General features: G+C 35.7%; 1 protein-coding gene across 6 annotated transcripts in view; it reads right to left on the bottom strand.

The window, feature by feature from the left end:
* Window positions 1–22,885, bottom strand: part of LOC115878225 (protein alan shepard) — a 225,268-nt gene that overhangs the window by 37,710 nt on the left and 164,673 nt on the right. For all 6 annotated transcript variants that reach the window (XM_030894650.1, XM_030894646.1, XM_030894647.1 and 3 more), the window contains exons 2-3: window positions 6,732–6,876; window positions 404–630 (exon numbers count right to left, since the gene is read on the bottom strand). In XM_030894650.1, the coding sequence (XP_030750510.1) occupies window positions 404–622 (219 nt within the window). In that variant the 5' untranslated portion in view covers window positions 623–630; window positions 6,732–6,876. The remainder of the gene's footprint in view (window positions 1–403; window positions 631–6,731; window positions 6,877–22,885) is intronic.

The raw sequence follows: 22,885 nt of genomic DNA, 5'->3' as shown, positions 1-22,885 counted from the left end.
CTTTTTCACATTTAAAATTGACAAAATAATTAACTCAAAATTTCTCAGCTATTATTTTTATAAGTTTACCATAGGCAACTAATAATACACACTATCATGACAAGGCTTTGACAAGGACTACAATGACGTCACAACTGTCAGCTGAATCGCGGGAAGAGGCGAACGTACGTCTTATGAGAATGAGCAATCCTTTTAGTTTACCGTTCTTGAGTCTACCCCACGTCTACCCTACATCATAGTTTCACATGTTTTAAATAAAATTAGAACGGCACTGATAAACAGAAATTTAAGTCGGCCATATTTGAGTCCCATTGCGGTGGACCTAAGATATGGTGGACCAAACAATAAAATGGTTGTTTTTTTAAGTAATATTTTAAGTAAGTGACACAGGCGGAGTACCTACCGAATTAGCGTTGTTGTAGTTGGCCGCGGCCGCGCTACTGTACGAGATGGTCTGTTGCGTTTGCTGTTGGGGCTGAGCCTGAGGCGACTGCGTCTGCGCGGGCTGGTAGCGCTGGTAGTGCTGGTAGGTGGCGCCTACCGCCGCAGCGGCGGGGTGCTGGTGGCCGGCTCCCACGTTGTTCCAGCGGTAACCGCTAGGGGTCTGGTGCTGGGTGGCCATAGGTGCACCTAAAACCACAAGTTCTCTATTATAGGAAACTGAAGCTGCCAATAGTCAAAATAACATTGATACCTATATTTTTTTATATTAATCTGATTTTATTTAAAATATGTTACGGACAAAGATGTAAAATCGGCCTTTAACAGTAGTGGCCAGTTAGTATTAGCGTTGATTGAAAGAATTTAGAAGGTACGCAACCTAATGGGCGAATTCGTGACAAGGCTGATTTGAATCGTTCTGCGGCCAACGCATAAAACACTTATTTTCTCTAATTCAGCTAGCGAAGGCATATCGAAGACGTTGTGGCACTGAAAGCGACAAAGTTGCCATATTAAAATGTGCAATATCTGTAATACGTTTGAAGAAAATATATTAACATAGTTAAACATAGAATAAACAACAAAAATAAATATTCTTTTATAGGTACTGAATATGTCGTATAATTGAAAAAATTCGATTAGTTGGCTTGGAAATGACGACATTTGCCATAATATTTTACATATGAAATAACAGCAATCTTCATTTCCAAGCCACCTCTGACGCCATTTATTAAATTGTTTAATGATAAAAAATCCGTATTATTAACGTACTGTACCCAAAATCCGTAAATCTACGTAATATCCGTAATCCGTAGATCTGGCAACACTGTCTCCGGCAATCACTAACTGCCGACTGAAAGCAGAACTACGGTACAGTATTATTTATCCGCTGCGCAATAAACGACTATCTATCAGCGCGCAGCAGCGCAGAGCTAAACTTAATCTCGGACAGGCTGACGGTAACGCCAGCTACATCTCGGACATGTTTTGTGCCACTAAATCACCCATAAGGTTGCGCTTCTTCTTATTTTTTCAATTAACGATATTAGGTCTGTTCCAACATAGCAGAAAACCTTTGAACCTTTTTTTTTCTCTTTTTTTTTTCTTTAGAACCATTTTTTAAAAACTTTTGGCCTTCCAAATGCAGTGATGTATCACACTTGATCATAAAATGTTGTTGGTTTTTACACACACATAATCATAGTCTTTTATTTAAAATATATATCCAGGAGGCATTGAAAAACTGGAGAAGGAAGAGTAGAGCTATGGAAATAGAGATTGACAACCACTGTCTATCGACCTTGTTCTTTGCAGACGACCAAGTTATTGTTGCAGGTTGTGAGGAGGATGCCGATTATATGTTCAGGAAACTTGACGAAGAATACGATAGATGGAGACTCAATATCAACCTCACAAAAACCGAATACCTGAAAGTAGGAGAAGAACAAACTGAAGATCCTGAACTACACATACATGAAATTAAAAGGTGTAGCGAATATAAATTTTTAGGAAGTATTATATCTGAAGAAGGGAACTCCAAGAAAGATATACATAGCAGAGTTCAACAAGGTAAGAAAGTAATCTGTCTTTTAAACCCTCTCCTGTGATCAAATAAAACATCCATCCAAACAAAGCTAAGGATTTACAAAGCAATCGTAGAGCCAATTTTACCATACGGTGCCGAATGCTGGCAATTTACAGCAACAGAATGAAGGATGGTCGAGTCAGTGGAGATGGACTTTCTCAGAAGAGCATGTCGATTATCAAGGATGGAGCACATTAGAAATGAGATCAGGCAAAGAACAAGGCGAATATATACCAGCACCGACAACATCGAATCGAGACAGCTACTATGGTATGGGCACGTAAAAAGAATGCGAGGGGAAAGATGGCCAAAAAGAGCAATGGAGTATCGTCCACAAAGCAGAAGGAAAAGAGGAAGACCTACAACTACGTGGTTCGATGGAGTAGACCAGTACATGAGAGACAGAGCTATTAAACAGGAAGAATGGCAAAATCGAGCAATATGGAGGTCGAAATGCGGGATGCGGCAGAAGATGTAGGACCCCCGCTTTATGCAGTGTGTCCCAGAAATAAGTGCAAATATTTTAACTGGTAATATAGTTCAACCCCAGAAACACCCCTATGAGGTTTTTTCGCAAAAAAAAAATTTTTGAAAATTCGAAATTTTTGCAAAATTTTTTGGAATTTTTTTTAGTTTTTAATTAAAAAACATAATTTCTTGATAATATGGCAACATAGGTATTAGATTAAATTTACAAGAAAGAAAATCCAGAAAAGATCCACTGGTTCTCAAAATTTTAGCAAAAAATAATTTTTTTTGGAAATTTTCAAAGTAAAATAACTCCGTTATTTTGGACTTATTTGAAAAACGATAAAGAGAAAATATGTTTCTTTTATCGAGATCTATCACCCCTTAAAATATTTGCACTTATTTCTGGGACACCCTGTATATATAATCATAGTCTTTTAACAAAAAATATTTTTTTTTCAATTTTTTATTTTTTTTTATAAAGAAAATCCTTTTACTATCTTCAAATAGGAAATAGGAAAATTGTAAATTCGGTGAGCCGCTTAAGACGATTCTGGAAGATTTAATTTTTCAACCCCCTGTATATAAAAAAGTAAGTGTAAAGTATATATAGTATTTTTGAAATTATCTAAAAATTGTCTACCGGATGATGCTAAATGCTAAAAATATGTGCGGGTGTCCATTTAAAGAAAGTACAAAATGGCGTAGTATCTGTCAAATTTGACGTTTTAATCGGCATCCTTGCGTAAAATTACATTGAAAAATCCTTTTACCATCTTCAAATAGGAAATTGAGCGAGTCGCTCAAAATGATGTACCCTAACGATTCCTATTATACCGTATGATAAAAAAAAAGCGTCAAAGACGGCTGAGATATGATAATTGATGCATAAAATATATTATGCTCTCGATTATGCTATAGTAATCTAGTTAGGGAAAATATGGAATTTTATGTTAGTATCACAAATTATATTTGACGGTAAGCTTCATAAAAATAATAAATAATAATTTTTAAATTAATTAAGTTTGTCTAACGGACAAACGGAGCACTTCTGTATAAAGGTAAATTATGTGCAATTAACTTATTTTGATCTAAAAAATACGTAGTTGTTCCATGTCCACGAAGTATTGGAACTCTGTATATTTTGTAGGTCTGTTTTGGAAAAATAAATTCTTCAATGTGGCGTTCTTTTACAAGAGACAAAAAATGTAATAAATACTAGCAGGACCATTTTACGAAAAGAAAATCTGTTGTCGATGGAGTTAGAAAAAATTTATACTAAAATTTATGTAGAGGTGGGAGTATCTTCCACCCTTCCCGTACTTTTTCTTGAATTTTGCGAAAGTCAAATGTTGGAGCACTTAGCAAAACATAGACACCCAAAATCTCATTCAAATCGGAATAACGGTTCTTAAAATATCTGAAAAAATGTGATTATTTTTTTAAAGTTTGATGCCCTCTAGTGGACAAACGAAGCACTTATGTATAGAGGTAAATTGTGCCCAATGAACTCATTTTGATTCCAAAAACACGTAGTAGTTCTATGTCCACGGCATTTTGGGACACCCTGTATTCCTGCATATTAAAGGAGAAAGATTCTACATAAATTTCTGCTATACAGGGTGTTTCAAAAAACATGTGCCATCTCTCGTGGGAATTGTATTAATAAATGTATTAATATTGTGATTAATAAAATTGTGTTTATCTTATCAAGGAGGCCGAATTCCACAAAATATCAAGAGATAACTTTTAATTGGCATAAAACGGCCTACACAATTTTGATATCAAAAGAAAAAGTCAGTGGCGCACATGTTTTTTTTTGAAAAATATTCCAGTGATAACCCATATGCACGTCCCTGATGAATTTATTGACACTTATTTAGCCGTAAAGTATGTAGAACTTGTAGTAACTTTTACCCTCAAAATTTCATTCGAATCACTAAACTACTTGGGAGAAAATTATAATAAATTGAAAAATTATTAAGATTTTAACACCCTGTAGCTACGAAACAAAGCAGAATCGGACCTATATTGATATGAAAAATAAATTTTATTTTTACGTGAGATGGCTCATGTTTCTTGAAATACCCTGTATATGTATATTAGGTATACACTTATTTTTTTCCAATCAATAATCCTCTGAATGGGTAAGCAGGTAAACGATCAGCTGATAGTTCTGTATAATTACAGAATACAGGGCTAATATACACATATAGATATTATAAATACACACATAATAAAAAAAGTAATACTATGGAAATACTCTTACTAGAAAATAATCCTGAAAACACAAAAATGCACTATTTCCTTTAACTAAACTCTTTCTTGAGTAATGACTTAACTACTAAGCAAATGACTTTATGATGACAACTGAAACTCTTCTAACCAGACGGGCACTTACTTTGTTTACGTCGATTTCTGAAATTCCTAGTAAATATTAAACTTTTACTCTCTATCTCTTTTCCGCTCATTATCTGGCCTGCCCTTAACCCTTAGTAGATTGTTGTTCGGTCCTTATCTTTCGTCACCGGCCGTGTACAGAGGAGCGTTTGCCAGGCGCAGGTAGTAAATTTAAATTTTTCTTTATATCGGACAGGGCAACGACAATCGATAATAATAAAAATGTTGTTCGGGCTGACGTAAACAATGTTTTGTTTTCTTAATGTATTAATTTATCTAGTGCTGTAAATATCAGGATGATTTCACTATCCCGGTTCCAAAAAATCCTATATGGTTATTTCGCCACTGCAAAAATGTTCGAATTAAAGAACATAAAGATTATTTAAGAAAGGGAGATTTTTCAGCATTCATGGGACACAGGGTACAGAATAAATTTTAATAACGCCAAAATTATAATGAAAGAAGCGATAGCCTCTAAAAGAAAAATAAAAGAGGCTTTTTTAATACAATCTAATAAAAATAAATGTATTGCTCATGCATCTGTAGATGTTAGTAATGTATGGCAATCGCTTTGATTTTAAAGAACATAACATAAATAAACATAACATACGTAAAAATTAAAAATAATCATACAGAAAGTTTGGGGCTTTTTGGTTTTACCTTATTAAGTAATTGTTATCAGATAGTGATTGTTAATTTGAAGTTTAACTTGATATAATGTCATTTTAACAGAACGTCAACGGTTTTTGTAGACGTATCTGTTTTAAAAAACTAAAGCGTTCTGGAATAGTTGAATTTAAGTATTTTAAATAGTTTTTTCGTGAAGAGAAGAGAAGGGAAGAGAAGGGAAGAGAAGGGAAGAGAAGGGAAGAGAAGGGAAGAGAAGGGAAGAGAAGGGAAGAGAAGGGAAGAGAAGGGAAGAGAAGGGAAGAGAAGGGAAGAGAAGGGAAGGGAAGGGAAGAGAAGGGAAGAGAAGGAAGAGAAGGGGAAGAGAAGGGAAGAGAAGGGAAGAGAAGGGAAGAGAAGGGAAGAGAAGGAAGAGAAGGGAAGAGAAGGGAAGAGAAGGAAGAGAAGGGAAGGAAGGAAGGGAAGGGAAGGAAGGGAAGGGAAGGGAAAGGAAAGGAAGGGAAGGGAAGGGAAGGGAAGGAAGGGAAGGGAAGGAAGGGAAGGGAAGGAAGGAAGGGAAGGGAAGGGAGGGGAAGGGAAGGGAAGGGAAGGAAGGAAGGGAAGGGAAGGAAGGGAAGGGAAGGGAAGGAAGGAAGGGAAGGAAGGGAAGGAAGGAAGGAAGGGAAGGAAGGGAAGGGAAGGGAAGGGAAGGGAAGGGAAGGGAAGGGAAGGGAAGGGAAGGGAAGGGAAGGGAAGGGAAGGGAAGGGAAGGGAAGGAAGGAAGGGAAGGGAAGGGAAGGGAAGGGAAGGGAAGGGAAGAGAAGAGAAGAGAAGAGAAGAGAAGAGAAGAGAAGAGAAGAGAAGAGAAGAGAAGAGAAGAGAAGAGAAGAGAAGAGAAGAGAAGAGAAGAGAAGAGAAGAGAAGAGAAGAGAAGAGAAGAGAAGAGAAGAGAAGAGAAGAGGATAATATTAATTTATTTTAATTAGGATATACTATAGTAAGGGGTAATAGGTTGCATTTTACCTCAAACTATGCATAACCACATAAAATAAACTATGGTTATGCATTCGTTTTCCATCATACCTTAATGCCTATTGGTACTTTAAAAAGTGGATATAGTATATAGACTGGTTGTGCATTAATGGGACAATATGGAAATTTGCATCTTGTATTTCTGATCTAAAGTAGATCGTTATCGCTGCGCACTCGTTGAAAATTGTCTGTTACTGACCTATGGCGCACCCTTTGACTGGGGCTCCTCCTCCGCTGCCGAACTGGTGTTGCGCCCCTGCGGGAGGCTGCGCGTTGTGTGGCTGATGGGCGTTTTGGTGGTGGTGCCTGGTACCGCTGTTCAGAGCGGCGTTACCGTTGTGATTCTGTAACAAAACAATACAGATTAATACTACAGAATAAGTAACAAAGTGTATAGGGATAGTAGCGATATTTAAGAGACCAGAACAACGAAAAAACATGTAAAAAAGATCAATGTTAAATGGTTTAGAAAATGTGAACGCCTCATATGGCTTATTGTTAAGGGCTTCCATAAATCAAGTATTAGCTGGCAATAGTTTTGGAGAAACGTTTTTTTATTATTTTTATTTAATAGTGCACATAATGCAAGGCATAGGAGGGAAAGGTAAGTAAATAAAAATATGATATTATTTTCTAAATTACTATCTATGAAAAAAAAATTGCTTAGTTTATGAAAAAAAAATCATATAAGAGAAGAAAAGAAAAAAAAAAGGAAAGAAAGTAAGAAAGACCGTCAATCGCATACCATTGACATAACTTTTTGGTAAATTTTAGACATTTGGACGAGGTTTCAAAAAATATTTCACTTGTGACTCTTTTTTACCCTCTCATCCTTTATTTTTTATTTTGAAAGTTGGCAAGCCAGACTAAGGCCACGCAAAACCAAGATCAGTTTCGCTCATCGCTAAGAGTGACAACAGTTACCGCTAATGCAAGGCGGCGGAAATTACGTATCACTTTATATTTTTTATCACCTTGTATTTTTTATATATTTAAAAAGCCTTCCGTAAAAGATCTAACCAGGTCGAAGTGTCGCGAGGCCAACAGCCTAACCGACTCAATTTTATTCGTATTGGTACAGGTGCAAATCAACACCATTACTAATTATGCGAAATCCCAAATCGCGACGGATGTCTAGGTATCCGTTTTTTTACCTCGCCCGTCGCCGATCGTAGAAAGTGGAGCAAGATCTCGGTCTCTCTCTCGCTTGGTTCGTCGTAGTTGTTGCTGAATCGCGTCGCGCCGCCACAGACGAACGGTGACCTTGGAAGGTCGACGGCCGTTAAGTAGGCACCGGCCGCCGCCGCCAACGTCAGCGGTATTCGCATGCGCCGCCAAACGCGGATGTGAACCCGCCATTAGTTTCGGTCGTCGTTCCGGTCCTTTGAATGCACCTCATCGATCGACCGCCTAATGAGAAATTATTATTTACTCGGACTGAAAAATGACATACACATAAACATAGGCTAATAATAAGTATAAAGATGAGAAGTCATTCTTAAATCCGCATTTGTGTACAAGTTAACTTATACAGGGTGCTATAAATTCGAGGTACGAGCATTGGTATCTCGGAAACCGTAATAGATACGAAGATGGTTAAATTGGGGCAAAGTTGCTTCTTGGCATGTAAAAATTTCAAGCATTATTGCTAAGTTTTTTGGAAAAACTGTTTTTTTTTGAAAATCAATTTTATTTTTTCCTGTCGTTATTTTTTAGAAAATCAAAAAACTAATTGCACATTCTCATAGCCACTTTATTAGGGCTATCTGATGGTATTTTTAGATTTTCAAATTAGCTGATAGTTTCTGAGATACAGAGACCAACTTAATTTTTTTAAATACGGATCTGCATTTTTTATTTCAGGTTTTGAAAGAACTGGGTCTCCTGAGTACAATGATATGCTACACTTGATACTTTTTTTTTGTTTTGGGTACTTTAACAATAACAAATCTATTTAATTGTTATTTAAAATAATTTCAAGTCCGACTCTGGCTTTTTAATTTATTTAATCTGATTCTATTCATCGCAACATTGATCAGCCCTAATTAACACTGAATAAGGAAAATCAACCCAATTGAAAGATTCAAATAATTAATATCCAGGTCAGCAATTTAAAGATATTATTTTTAACTTTTTTTATTGTGAATTTGAAATCTCAGTGTACGATTTTATAAAATGCATAATATTAATCGTAATTATTATAAATAAATCAACTTCTACAAACTAGTTTCTTATGCTTTACATGTCCGAAAGGGTTACCACCCTCCATAATGCACAAATTTATTTTTAATTCAATCTTATTTATAGGTCTTTGAACAGATCTTCTTCTTATACTTCCGAATGCATTTTGTAATAATGCTTTGTCTTTTATTGCTCGTTAATTGTTTTTGTACTCTTAATGTTAAAATGTATTGATTTCATTTTTCCAGGAACATTTCCAGGAACCTCGCTGGCCATTATACTGCTCTACCATTTCCAATCCATCTTCCGGGGAAATGATTTGATTGTTTATATTATATTATATTTATATTATTTATTATATATTATCTTTTTTTTATTACTTGTTTAGTAGTATTACTTTTTACTTTAATATTTAACGATGAATAGATTAAATCTTAAAAAAAACAGAGCCGGAATTGAAATTAGTTTAAATAAATTGTGTTCAAATGTCCAAAACAAAAAAAAAAGTATTTGTAAAAGTATTATTGTACTCAGGAGACCGAGTCAAAACCCAAAATAAAAAATGCAGGTCCGTAATTAAAAAAATTAAGTTCGCCTCTGTATCTCACAAATTATCAGCAAATTTGAAAATGTAAAAATACCATCAGATAGCCCTAATAAAGTGGCTATGAGAATGTGCAATTAGTTTTTTGATTTTCTAAAAAATAACGACAGGAAAAAATTAAATTGATTTTCCAAAAAATCGTTTTTTTTTTCAAAAAACTCAGCAATCCTTGAAATTTTTCAAACTTTTTTGATAACATCTTGGTGGATATCCTAAAGCGCAACTTTGCCCCAATGTAACCATGTTCGTATCAATTACGGTTACCGAGATACCAATGCTCGTACCTCGAATTTCTCGCACCCTGTATAGTTTATCGCCAAACTAGCGACACGGCATATATTGTAAGCACTTTGCGGCATTTGTAGCTGACTACTAACATAGTTTCAGTTAGTACGTACAGATATCATCTGTAATTTCATAATAAAAGAGGGCTTCGATAATATAAGCAAGTTCCATATTACCACCCTTTCCTCTAGTATTGAGCAACAAGAGACAACAATTGTAAGAGAGAAACGTTTGCTCAAAAGTTAAATACCATGCCATAACGTGGTATATTGATGCTTTCAAAATCAAAGCTAGAGAAGGCATAGGAGAATATTTGGGTCGAAAACTAAATACTCCGAACCAATGGGCACCTACCCTAGCATCCTTCAGGCGGAAATCTACGCTATCGAAAGATGCATGCAACTTATTTTAGATAGGAAGTATCGGAGACACGAAATAGCCATCTTATCCGATAGTCAAGCAGCCTTAAGAACGATCAACTCAGTAACCATCAATTCGAAGTTGATCAAAGAATTCCTAAAGAAGTTGAACAAATTAGGCAAAGAAATTAAAGTCCTTCTATTCTGAGTGCAAGCCTACCAAGGGATAGAAAGCAATGAAAAACAAATGATCTAGCTAGAAAAGGAGCGAACACACTATCAACTGGACCAGAACTGTTCTGCTTCCCAAGTGGAAACCAACTTAAACCAGAACTCAAGAACCTGGAAGGCTCCATCCGTAACCTGGAATGGGAATCCTACAACCGGTCTAAGACACTGGAAGAAATTTCTCAGAACTTACGAGCGAGAAAGATCAAAGATTTTCCTTGATTTAAGTAAGAACAATCTTCGGATTGTCCCGGGGTTTTTAACAAGACACTGTGTCCTTAGTGAACACCTCAGTAGATTGAAGCTAATAAACAACGGCGAATGCAGATTCTATGAGGAGGAAATGGGGAAACACCAGAACACCTCATCACGGAGTAATAAACGTTATTATGACAGTCGCTTTATTATTTTGATTATCCTCTAACAAATCTCATGTTTTTGAACTACTTTTGTTTCTATAACCTATAAATATATACAAAAAATCTTTAATTTGGAACCATCGACATTTTCGATTAAGGAAAACAATAACATCGGTACCTTACTTTCGAAATACCCAATTTAAAATTTCTAATTTCGGCTACATCCGGCTCGCAGAAAGAGCGCTAATCAAAAGTGCATAGTCGCTCTTTTTTTGGCCGTTCTATGGCGAAATTATTAGTGGGTCGCTTCGAGCCGGAACGCTTACTTTTTCCTAGAACGCCTTTCTCCGGCGTCGCAACCGGAACTCGCCGCTCATCTACTACGCCAGATTCCGATCGCAACAAAACCTGTTTTTGAAATTTCGCCGATGCAAGTGCTACATCTAAACTTTTTCTTTCTATGTCACGCCGAACAAGTATATAGGGAAAAAAACGAAGTAAAGAAAAGTATTTAAGTTGACGTCTCCTAAGTTAATGACTTAAGGAATATGACTTCTTCGTCTGGCACAGTCTTTAATTCACCTGAAGATTTAAACACTTACTTTGTTAATGTGGCTAAAAATTTAGTGAACACCGTAACTCCTTCTCATGATTCACTTTCATATCTCCCTAAAGCAAATGAGAAGTTACACTACAGTTTCTTCTTCACGCCCGTATTAAAAACAAATCCTCATCTGGGACTGATGGACTCCTAAAATGTTCTTTGAACTTCCGGAAGGCACATTAATCCATCTTAATAGCTTAATTAACGAGTCATTCCAAAAAGGAGTTTTTCCAAACTGCCTTAAGACAGCAATAATTATTTCTCTGCATAAAGGAGGAGATAAAGATCAAGCTTCGAACTATTGTCCAATTGCACTCCTGCCCACATTATCTAAGATCATTGAAAAATTGGTTAAAAAAAGGCTTCTATCTTTTCTCCTTAAGAGTCTATTACGCTGTATTTGTCGGGTTGCTCTCAGGGGTCGGCTAAAGCGGCTGTGTGGCCGAAGGAAATATATATTATATTTCAGAAATTAGCCCGATCTGTATAGAAGGCAATGAAAAAGCAAACAATCTAGCTAGAAAAGAAGCAAATACTCTACTAACTGGACTAGAACCGTTCTGCTTCCCAAGTGAAAACCAACAAAACAGAACTCAAGAACCTGGAACATTCTCTGTCATCCGTAATCTGGAATGAGGATCCTACAACGGTCTAAGACACTCGAAGAAATTTCTCAGAACTTACTGAGAAAAATCAAAGATTTTTCTTGATTTAAGTAAGAACAATCTTCGGATTGTTGCGGGTTTTTTAACTGGACACCTTCTGCTCAATGAACACTTCAGTAGATTGAAGCTAAGAAGCAATGTCGAATGCAGATTCTGTAGGGGAAATGGGGAAACACCAAAACACTATCAGTGAGTGCGCCGAAACCACAGCCATTCGTGCCATTAACTTTAGTACGACTGATATCGGAGATGGAGAACTACCCTCTATAAAACCGTCTCAGATACTGGCTTTTGTTAAAGCCGCGAGACCGTATGAGAGTTATAACTCAAGAAATACATTCTACAACCCATATATTCTACAACATCTCCTTTCTGCTGCTAATGCTAATCTGGGTGGGGCCTTCTTCACTTCGCCCATCACTGTGTTGTAATAACTTAGAATGTTAACTAAATGTTTGGAGATGGTTTTAATGCATATATTTTCACAAATTGAGCTGAAATATATTATTAAATACACCGTTATCTAATTATAATTATGATACAGTACTACTCACTGATTATTCATTACAAGATAAAGTAATAATCCCCTGAGTCGTTATAATCATTTAAAAATAAAATAATTTTCTACGTAACTATATAGTATCTTGCGACAACATTAATAAAATCAACCTTTTTTTATCTGATTTCTTATACCAATTTAATAAAGACAGAATAACTTGAAATGGGAATATTAAAGCAGATCATGGACATCCTGAACAGGATATTTATTTGTATAAGTATTCTATGTTTTCTAATAACTGCGTACAAGAAAAGGCACACGTCTAAGTATTCTTCTTTTTTACTTACTTACTTTCTTGCATAGAAAAACTCGTTATGAGAAAATAAAATGTTATGGAGATTAATCACAGCAACTTTGATGGATGTCAAGGAAATCTATTTATTTGTTCTAGAGAAACTGCCACTTTAAAATATGGGACATGTAGATTTTTGAAAAAAGTTGTAATTATTATTTGTAATTAGATATTCAATTAGCAGGTATACTTAATTAGATCAAAGACCTCATATTTAATATTCAATATCGTCACTAAAACAACCAATTAAATTGTTGTCTCTTTATTATCTGTCATCATATTTATTGGTGTTGGCTTTGGTGTTGGAGACCCGATCTCTAGGGATGGTACAATTGGGTCGTTAAGTGTTTATAACCATTTGTAGCATTGAGGAAACAGATGACTTTCGTTATGCTCTTCCCGGCAACATCTTCAAGATCTACGAAGCTGTAGCCTCCCAGAAAACTATTCCCATGATTCCCATACAAAGCCGGACAGTGGCGCTAGGAAAAGTAGTACCGTTTCTCTTGTTTCTGGTCTTTGCAGCTTCGGCAAAGTTAGTAGAAATTTAAAAATAAATCAACAATAAATGTGATAACTAAAACGGTATTTACACTGTCATTTTTGATGTACATCCAATGTGAATTTCACATTGGATGTACAATGTGAATCGCTCCAGAGTAATCATTCTTGCTTACATATTTTCATCCAGTTTACTGTTCCCTATTTTGTGTCTGTAAGAAGATGTCTTCTCTTACCGTCTACAAGCTCACCGTAAAGCAGAGATTTTGGTATGCGGTTTTCTTGCATTCTGGTCACGTATACCATTCTGGTCACGTATACCACGTATACCAACTACCAAAGATAACATGGAACAAACATGGTCAAAATTCAAAGACATATTCCGCGAAGCAAGCGAACAGATAATAGGAAAAGAAGACCGAAAATTGAAAAAGCCCTGGATGACAAAGAAAATAATAGAAGCAATGGACGAAAGGCGCAAAGTTAAGAATAAATGTGAAGACCAGTACAAAAGGTTAAACAAGGAAATCCAGAGACAGATTACAAGTGCAAAAGAGAACTGGCTCCAAACCAAATGCGCTGAAGTAGAACAACTACAGGTCCAACACAAAGATAGAGAACTACACACAAAAATCAAAGAATTCACCGGCCTTTGGAAACCCAAGCATCTGTCAGCAATCGCAAACGAAAATAACGTGATAGAACTGGACCCCAGTAAACAACAGGTTATATGGGAGAACTATTTGAAAGAATTGTTCGGAGATGCGAGAAGAAAACAGGATAATAGAGAAAGGAGACCATCTACCCATATTGAAAGATGAAGTCATCAAAGCAATCAGAGAAACGAAAAGCAATAAGGCACCGGGCGAAGATCAAATAACAGCAGAGCACTTCAAACACATAAGCGATAATGCCATCAAAATACTGACCCAATTTTTCAATACAGTATACGAAACCGGAACAATCCCCGAAGATTGGGTAACATCTACCTTCATAGCCTTACCCAAAAAGAATAAAGCGAAGAAATGCGAAGACCACAGAACAATATGTCTGTGGTCTTCGCATTTCTTCGCTTATTAGTATTATCATTATAAGGAACGTCAGAACAGAAAAAGGAAATACAAGATACGTAGACATACAAAGAGGTGTTAGACAGGGATGCATATTGTCACTATTATTGTTTAACGTTTATGCCGAATATATTATCCGAAAATCTCTTCAAAATTGTCCAGAAGGGGCTAAAATAAATGGAAAAATTATAAACAATATAAGATATGCAGACGACACCGTGGTATTAGCAGAATCCGAAGACCAGCTGCAAACCCTAATGGACAAACTGACAGAAGAAAGTATCAGGGGGGATGAGTCTAGAGATTAACACCGCCAAGACAAAAACTATGATTGTCGACAGACATCCGCAAGACAATGAAAATACCGACATAATGGTAAACGGCGTCCATCTAGAAACCACGCGGAGTTATATTTACTTGGGCAGGGAATTAAACAGCCAGCTAGACCACTCTAAAGAAATCAGAAGAAGAACAGAAATAGCTAGGGCTGGTTTCCTCAACATCCCAGAATAGGTATACCAACGAGGCTAAGAATATTAAAATGTTATATATGGCCCCTACTTCAATATGGATGCGAAACATGGACGCTAAAACAAGAAGACATCAAACGCCTTAATGCTTTTGAAATGTGGATGTATCGTCGGATGCTGAGGATAAGTTGGACCTCCAGAACAACAAATTGTGAAGTTTTAGAGAGAATGAAAACTCGTCCACACCTAACAGGCACAATTAAAATCAAAAAGACTTCCTACCTTGGATATATAATGCGGCACTCAGAATATGAAGAAATACAGCTCATAATAGAACGAAAAATCGATGGAAAACGTAGCATAGGGAGGAAAAAGAAATCATGGCTACGTAACATAAGAGATTGGACCCACACCGACGGAAACACTCTTATTCACCAAGCTCTGGACAGAGAGTCATACGCCATATTAATCGCCAACGTCAACAGAGAAGGCACCTAGGAGGAGGATACCAGCCCATCTTAAGCTGGATTTTGTAACCATGACGTCAATACTCTCGCAGTTAGCTTTTTCAAGGACTGATACGTTTGAGACATGATGGAACCATTTGATTCTTAAGAGTTGTCTAAGGTGTCTCTGTTGCAACTTGTTTAATGCGTTCATTTGTCGGAGGACTGGAGAATGCAACCTAAAGATCGGAAGAGGACCGCAATAGATGATTCACTTTGGATGATTTCTCCAAGCTGATAATTAAAATTGACAAATGTAAATGGGTCTTAAGACGAAGAATTTGTTTATACCAAGTAGTAAATAATAGAAGGAAAGGTCATGGTTGTATCAGTTTATCCGGTTATTTGACTAGTAGATACTTTTATATTGTTTTCGCTGTGTTTAATTTGTTTCGTTAACACGTTATTGAAAATCAAATACTAATTTAATAATTTTAATCTAAAAAACTACATACTTCACAAGGTAATTAAAGTGTTATTTTGTTGTAAAACGAAAAGTAAACCGTGTTAGCGTTCTCAAATACGCTAATTGGATTTAATAGCGTGCCCTTGTAACGATTTACGTCACCATCAACATTCCTGAAAGTTGTAAACGCGTGAAATATAAGTATGTCGCTGAAGAATATTCTTTAAATAATCCTCTATACTCAACAAGTACTTTCAAAATGTCCAATTTCGCAGAACAAAATTTTATACATGGTTTTTAATTATATTTTGTGAGTCTTTACTTTTAATTCAGAACAATATTTTTAGAAATCACTAATACAAAAACTGAGTTATAACAATGTCAAAATTAAACGAAAACAATACTGAAGCCTAAACAAGTAATAGAATCATGACCTTTCTTTATATTAACTACTTAGTACAAACAAATTGTACGACTTCGTCGTCACATTCATTGTGTGTTAATTTCTAATTTATTACTATTTGATTCTGTTATCGTTTTTGTCGTTTTGCGTATACAATTAGATATTTTCAGATTAATTATAATTTCTAGTGAGCAGGTTAAGTTCTTTGAGGTAGGATAAAAAATAAAAACATATTGTTTTAGTAGTTTTTACAAAATTTCTTCAATAACTCCAAAAATATACAAGTCGAAGAAGATACACCAGCATCAAAAGACAACACTCCAAGACGCCTACATGATATATACAGCTAGAGATACATGAAAAATACAACTATAGATTGTGACAGAACCAATCAGCAAGATATGTGTAGTAGAATGGGCATCCCTTTTAACGAAGTTTGCCGAAGCCGCAATGACTCGAAAGAAGGGGAAACGGATCTTACATTTCCTATACCGCTTTCCTATTTTGAATGAGACCCGGAATCGTTTCCTCGGAGGCTACGGCTTCGTGGATCTTGAAGATGGTGCTGGGAAGAGCATAACGGAGTTTTCAACCCTTAAAACCTTTAAAATAATTAAATTGTACCATCCATAGGATAGGGTCTCTTAGAAAATCATCCTTAAGTGAAGGAAATATCTCCAGAAAAAAATTATACTAATTATCGAAGTTCTTTTGTGCATAAAGATATATTTATATGGTCACAAAGGCAACGAAAAGATAGATGAAATGGTCAAACAAGGCTCATCAATCTTTTAGAACTAGTCCGCGGTGCTACCAAAGCTATAACAAAAATGCCTACCAAAAAATAGGTGCCAAACAAACTCCTAGGATGTTAAAAAAATTTACCAGAACAAGAGCAGACGAAACATGCGTATTAGAATACTCCAACATTTACAGCAAACTTAATAAGGAAAGACAGGATAACTGTGAGAATCTGTGAAACTGTGGATCTATACTATAAAGAAAACTGCATGCTCAATGGGAGGATGGGCAGACGAAGCCACGTGTAGCTTCTTCAGCCAATTATAAATAGAAACTGCAGAACACATACTATATAAATAGCCTGGTAAATGTGCGGTTTCTTGTACTGGACGATAATAAACCATTTGCATCTTATTGCAAATATGAAAGGTTCAGTCTCCAAGTTATTAGATTTTATGAAAAGGATATGACTGAAGAATGTAATCTAAAAATCTGAGAAGGAAAGTCATAAAAATATAATCTAATATAATTAATTTTCAACTGCTTGCTTCATCCTGGTAATATCTAAAGTCTCCTTTCTTTAAATGGATAATTGAGATGTGGATGGAAAGTTTGGGTCCCTGGAAGAGCATCAGATATTTTTAAATGATAGCTCTTTATCAATGACCTATCATTGATAAAGAGCTATCGGAGAACTTATAAAGAATCCCACATTTACCAGGCTGTCGCACTGATACAAGATTTGTTCTGTCCTATCTTTTCCAGATTGACAAAATCTGCACATGGGTTCGTCCTTCAATATCATCAGCTATAGATGCCTATTAAACTTACAATGCCCTGCTAGTAGTCTTTATATATTTACTTATCAGGTCAGCCATAAATGTTGGCGAATGTTCTTTTATGTACTTGTTCGCCTGTCTCTGCTCTGGTGAATATCTTCACCATTTGTTGCCACCTACTGTTTTGTGACTTGTGGCTGCTTTTGCAGCGTTGCAAAAGGGTTTGGTTTGATTTGGTTTGGAACCGAATACTTTTAGCACGGTCTGTAAAGATGGCAACCGGTGTGTTCTTTTCTGCCTTATTAAAGTAGCAGAGGATTAAGAGATTAACCATAGAGGTTAATTCTAGATAGGAGACTGTATGCGTGCTCTGAATACATTGGCATTATGTTAGACTAGATACAGAGACAGGATGGCCACAAAAGCAACGAAAAGATAGATGAAATGGCCAAACAAGGCTCATCAATCTTTTAGAACTAAATATAGGTTCAGAACTCTTCCGCGGTGCTACAAAAGCTATAACAAAAATGCCTACCAAAAAATAGGTGCCAAACAAACTCCTAGGATGTTAAAAAAATTTACCAGAACAAGAGCAGACGAAACATGCGTATTAGAATACTCCAACATTTACAGCAAACTTAATAAGGAAAGACAGGATAACTGTCAGAATCTGTGAAACTGTGGATCTATACTATAAAGAAAACTGCATGCTCAATGGGAGGATGGGCAGACGAAGCCACGTGTAGCTTCTTCAGCCAATTATAAATAGAAACTGCAGAACACATACTATATAAATAGCCTGGTAAATGTGCGGTTTCTTGTACTGGACGATAATAAACCATTTGCATCTTATTGCAAATATGAAAGGTTCAGTCTCCAAGTTATTAGATTTTATGAAAAGGATATGACTGAAGAATGTAATCTAAAAATCTGAGAAAGAAAGTCATAAAATATAATCTAATATAATTCATTTTCAACTGCTTGCTTCATCCTGGTAATATCTAAAGTCTCCTTTCTTTAAATGGATAATTGAGATGTGGATGGAAAGTTTGGGTCCCTGGAAGAGCATCAGATATTTTTAAATGATAGCTCTTTATCAATAACCTATCATTGATAAAGAGCTATCGGAGAGCTTATAAAGAATCCCACATTTACCAGGCTGTCGCACTGATACAAGATTTGTTCTGTCCTATCTTTTCCAGATTGACAAAATCTGCACATGGGTTCGTCCTTCAATATCATCAGCTATAGATGCCTATTAAACTTACAATGCCCTGCTAGTAGTCTTTATATATTTACTTATCAGGTCAGCCATAAATGTTGGCGAATGTTTTTTTATGAACTTTTTCGCCTGTCTCTGCTCTGGTGAATATCTTCACCATTTGTTGCCACCTACTGTTTTGTGACTTGTGGCTGCTTTTGCAGCGTTGCAGAAGGGTTTGGTTTGATTTGGTTTGGAACCGAATACTTTTAGCACGGTCTGTAAAGATGGCAACCGGTGTGTTCTTTTCTGCCTTATTAAAGTAGCAGAGGATTAAGAGATTAACCATAGAGGTTAATTCTAGATAGGAGACTGTATGCGTGCTCTGAATACATTGGCATTATGTTAGACTAGATACAGAGACAGGATGGCCACAAAAGCAACGAAAAGATAGATGAAATGGCCAAACAAGGCTCATCAATCTTTTAGAACTAAATATAGGTTCAGAACTCTTCCGCGGTGCTACAAAAGCTATAACAAAAATGCCTACCAAAAAATAGGTGCCAAACAAACTCCTAGGATGTTAAAAAAATTTACCAGAACAAGAGCAGACGAAACATGCGTATTAGAATACTCCAACATTTACAGCAAACTTAATAAGGAAAGACAGGATAACTGTCAGAATCTGTGAAACTGTGGATCTATACTATAAAGAAAACTGCATGCTCAATGGGAGGATGGGCAGACGAAGCCACGTGTAGCTTCTTCAGCCAATTATAAATAGAAACTGCAGAACACATACTATATAAATAGCCTGGTAAATGTGCGGTTTCTTGTACTGGACGATAATAAACCATTTGCATCTTATTGCAAATATGAAAGGTTCAGTCTCCAAGTTATTAGATTTTATGAAAAGGATATGACTGAAGAATGTAATCTAAAAATCTGAGAAAGAAAGTCATAAAATATAATCTAATATAATTCATTTTCAACTGCTTGCTTCATCCTGGTAATATCTAAAGTCTCCTTTCTTTAAATGGATAATTGAGATGTGGATGGAAAGTTTGGGTCCCTGGAAGAGCATCAGATATTTTTAAATGATAGCTCTTTATCAATGACCTATCATTGATAAAGAGCTATCGGAGAGCTAATAAAGAATCCCACATTTACCAGGCTGTCGCACTGATACAAGATTTGTTCTGTCCTATCTTTTCCAGATTGACAAAATCTGCACATGGGTTCGTCCTTCAATATCATCAGCTATAGATGCCTATTAAACTTACAATGCCCTGCTAGTAGTCTTTATATATTTACTTATCAGGTCAGCCATAAATGTTGGCGAATGTTCTTTTATGTACTTGTTCGCCTGTCTCTGCTCTGGTGAATATCTTCACCATTTGTTGCCACCTACTGTTTTGTGACTTGTGGCTGCTTTTGCAGCGTTGCAAAAGGGTTTGGTTTGATTTGGTTTGGAACCGAATACTTTTAGCACGGTCTGTAAAGATGGCAACCGGTGTGTTCTTTTCTGCCTTATTAAAGTAGCAGAGGATTAAGAGATTAACCATAGAGGTTAATTCTAGATAGGAGACTGTATGCGTGCTCTGAATACATTGGCATTATGTTAGACTAGATACAGAGACAGGATGGCCACAAAAGCAACGAAAAGATAGATGAAATGGCCAAACAAGGCTCATCAATCTTTTAGAACTAAATATAGGTTCAGAACTCTTCCGCGGTGCTACAAAAGCTATAACAAAAATGCCTACCAAAAAATAGGTGCCAAACAAACTCCTAGGGTGTTAAAAAAATTTACCAGAACAAGAGCAGACGAAACATGCGTATTAGAATACTCCAACATTTACAGCAAACTTAATAAGGAAAGACAGGATAACTGTGAGAATCTGTGAAACTGTGGATCTATACTATAAAGAAAACTGCATGCTCAATGGGAGGATGGGCAGACGAAGCCACGTGTAGCTTCTTCAGCCAATTATAAATAGAAACTGCAGAACACATACTATATAAATAGCCTGGTAAATGTGCGATTTCTTGTACTGGACGATAATAAACCATTTGCATCTTATTGCAAATATGAAAGGTTCAGTCTCCAAGTTATTAGATTTTATGAAAAGGATATGACTGAAGAATGTAATCTAAAAATCTGAGAAAGAAAGTCATAAAATATAATCTAATATAATTAATTTTCAACTGCTTGCTTCATCCTGGTAATATCTAAAGTCTCCTTTCTTTAAATGGATAATTGAGATGTGGATGGAAAGTTTGGGTCCCTGGAAGAGCATCAGATATTTTTAAACGATAGCTCTTTATCAATGACCTATCATTGATAAAGAGCTATCGGAGAGCTAATAAAGAATCCCACATTTACCAGGCTGTCGCACTGATACAAGATTTGTTCTGTCCTATCTTTTCCAGATTGACAAAATCTGCAAATGGGTTCGTCCTTCAATATATATATATATATATATATATATATATATATATATATATATATATATATATATATATATATATATATATATATATATATATATGGCTATATATATAGTATATATATATATATATATATATATATATATATATATATATATATATATATATATATATATATATATATATATATATATATGTAGCGTTTTTTTAAACTACTACCACTGCGAACGGCAGCTTTTCATCGGAGAGCAGTCGTGATAAGGTATTTCACTAGAGAGAAATTAATCAGTAATAATTAACAAAAGATATATAGATATTGGGCGCCAGGCATGTACAGAGAAAGAAAACACAGTTGTATAATACTTAAAACTAATGACTATATTTATTTATGATGAATTCTGATGGTAAATAGCATTGTACAATTTTAATAATTATTATAGTGGTTATTTATTGAGTAAAACTATGTATGTAAATAATATTAAATATGTTCTATGAAAAGACTATGAAAATACAATGCGTGTAACGTTATAGAAAATATAAGAAAAGTAGCATTACTTTATTTAAATTGTTAAATTTTATGCGGTGTTAAATCTGATATGTTGCTACCTGTAGATTCTAGAATCTATGTCTCGTTATTCATCTGTTAATATAGCGCAATAATAATAACTATAGAAAGTAATACTATTACAAGGCGTAATATAATGAAACCTAAAATCTAAATCACATTGTAACTACTGCATCGACATAAATGTTCTTAATAATCTAACCACTAAATATAGTCTGTACGATATTATTTAAAATGTACGTTACTGTTTAAGACTGAAAATATTTTAGATGTTAAATGTAAAACTAGAACTTAAATATACACTTAGCTGTTCTTTTATGTAACCTTGCTTCAAAACAGTAGCAGCGTGAGGTGGTCTAGCATCTCTGTACTGTCTGTCGGCGATCCTGTTGGTCAAACAACAAAAGGGGCCAGATTGAGGACACCATGAATCCTTACAGCCCCAGCTACTGACTAAGATTAGAAATGGGAGTGAAGCAGCATGGGACTCAAGCTACATCCACGCTGTGGCACTTAGATGTAAGAAAAATCGTTCTTACTGGGGACACTCGTCCACAGGACATCTGTACATAAGATAATGTCTGTACATAAGACACTACCTGTACCTTGGACACAGTCCGTACCTTTGGACCCTAAAATATGAAACTCTTGTTTAAAAACCAAACAAGGTCTAATAAACAAAATAAATCGAAACTACCTCGAAATACTCTCCGAGGGCTCAATAAATAATAAACAACATGTCCTTTCTTCCATGTGACATTCTGAGGACAAAAGAAAAGGGACGCCAACGCCAGCAAAACACAAATACAAGTTGGGACATCCGTAATTCTACCCTAAAATATTCAATAATAATATCGAATCTATAAGGATAATATTTCATCTTTTACCTGTTGCTTTGAAATAACAGCTGATTCAGATTATACAGCAAGATTTAAATAATCACCATTTCTAAAAGCTGGGATACAACAGAGCGTCAAAACAAAGTGAGGTTAAGCACGGAGAGTTGACAGAAGCGATGTTGACAGCGCGCCTCCACAGAATAGTAACAGGGTTGTGTCGAACGATAACAGGGTTGGCGACCAGGGAACGTAAAAATTACGCGTCAAATAAACTATCCGGCCTGA

The sequence above is a fragment of the Sitophilus oryzae genome, unplaced genomic scaffold (genome assembly GCF_002938485.1).
Source record: "Sitophilus oryzae breed Bouriz unplaced genomic scaffold, Soryzae_2.0 scaffold_1502_pilon_pilon, whole genome shotgun sequence".
Classification (NCBI taxonomy): Eukaryota; Metazoa; Arthropoda; class Insecta; order Coleoptera; family Curculionidae; genus Sitophilus; species Sitophilus oryzae.
This window is presented reverse-complemented; position numbering and strand designations above follow the sequence as displayed.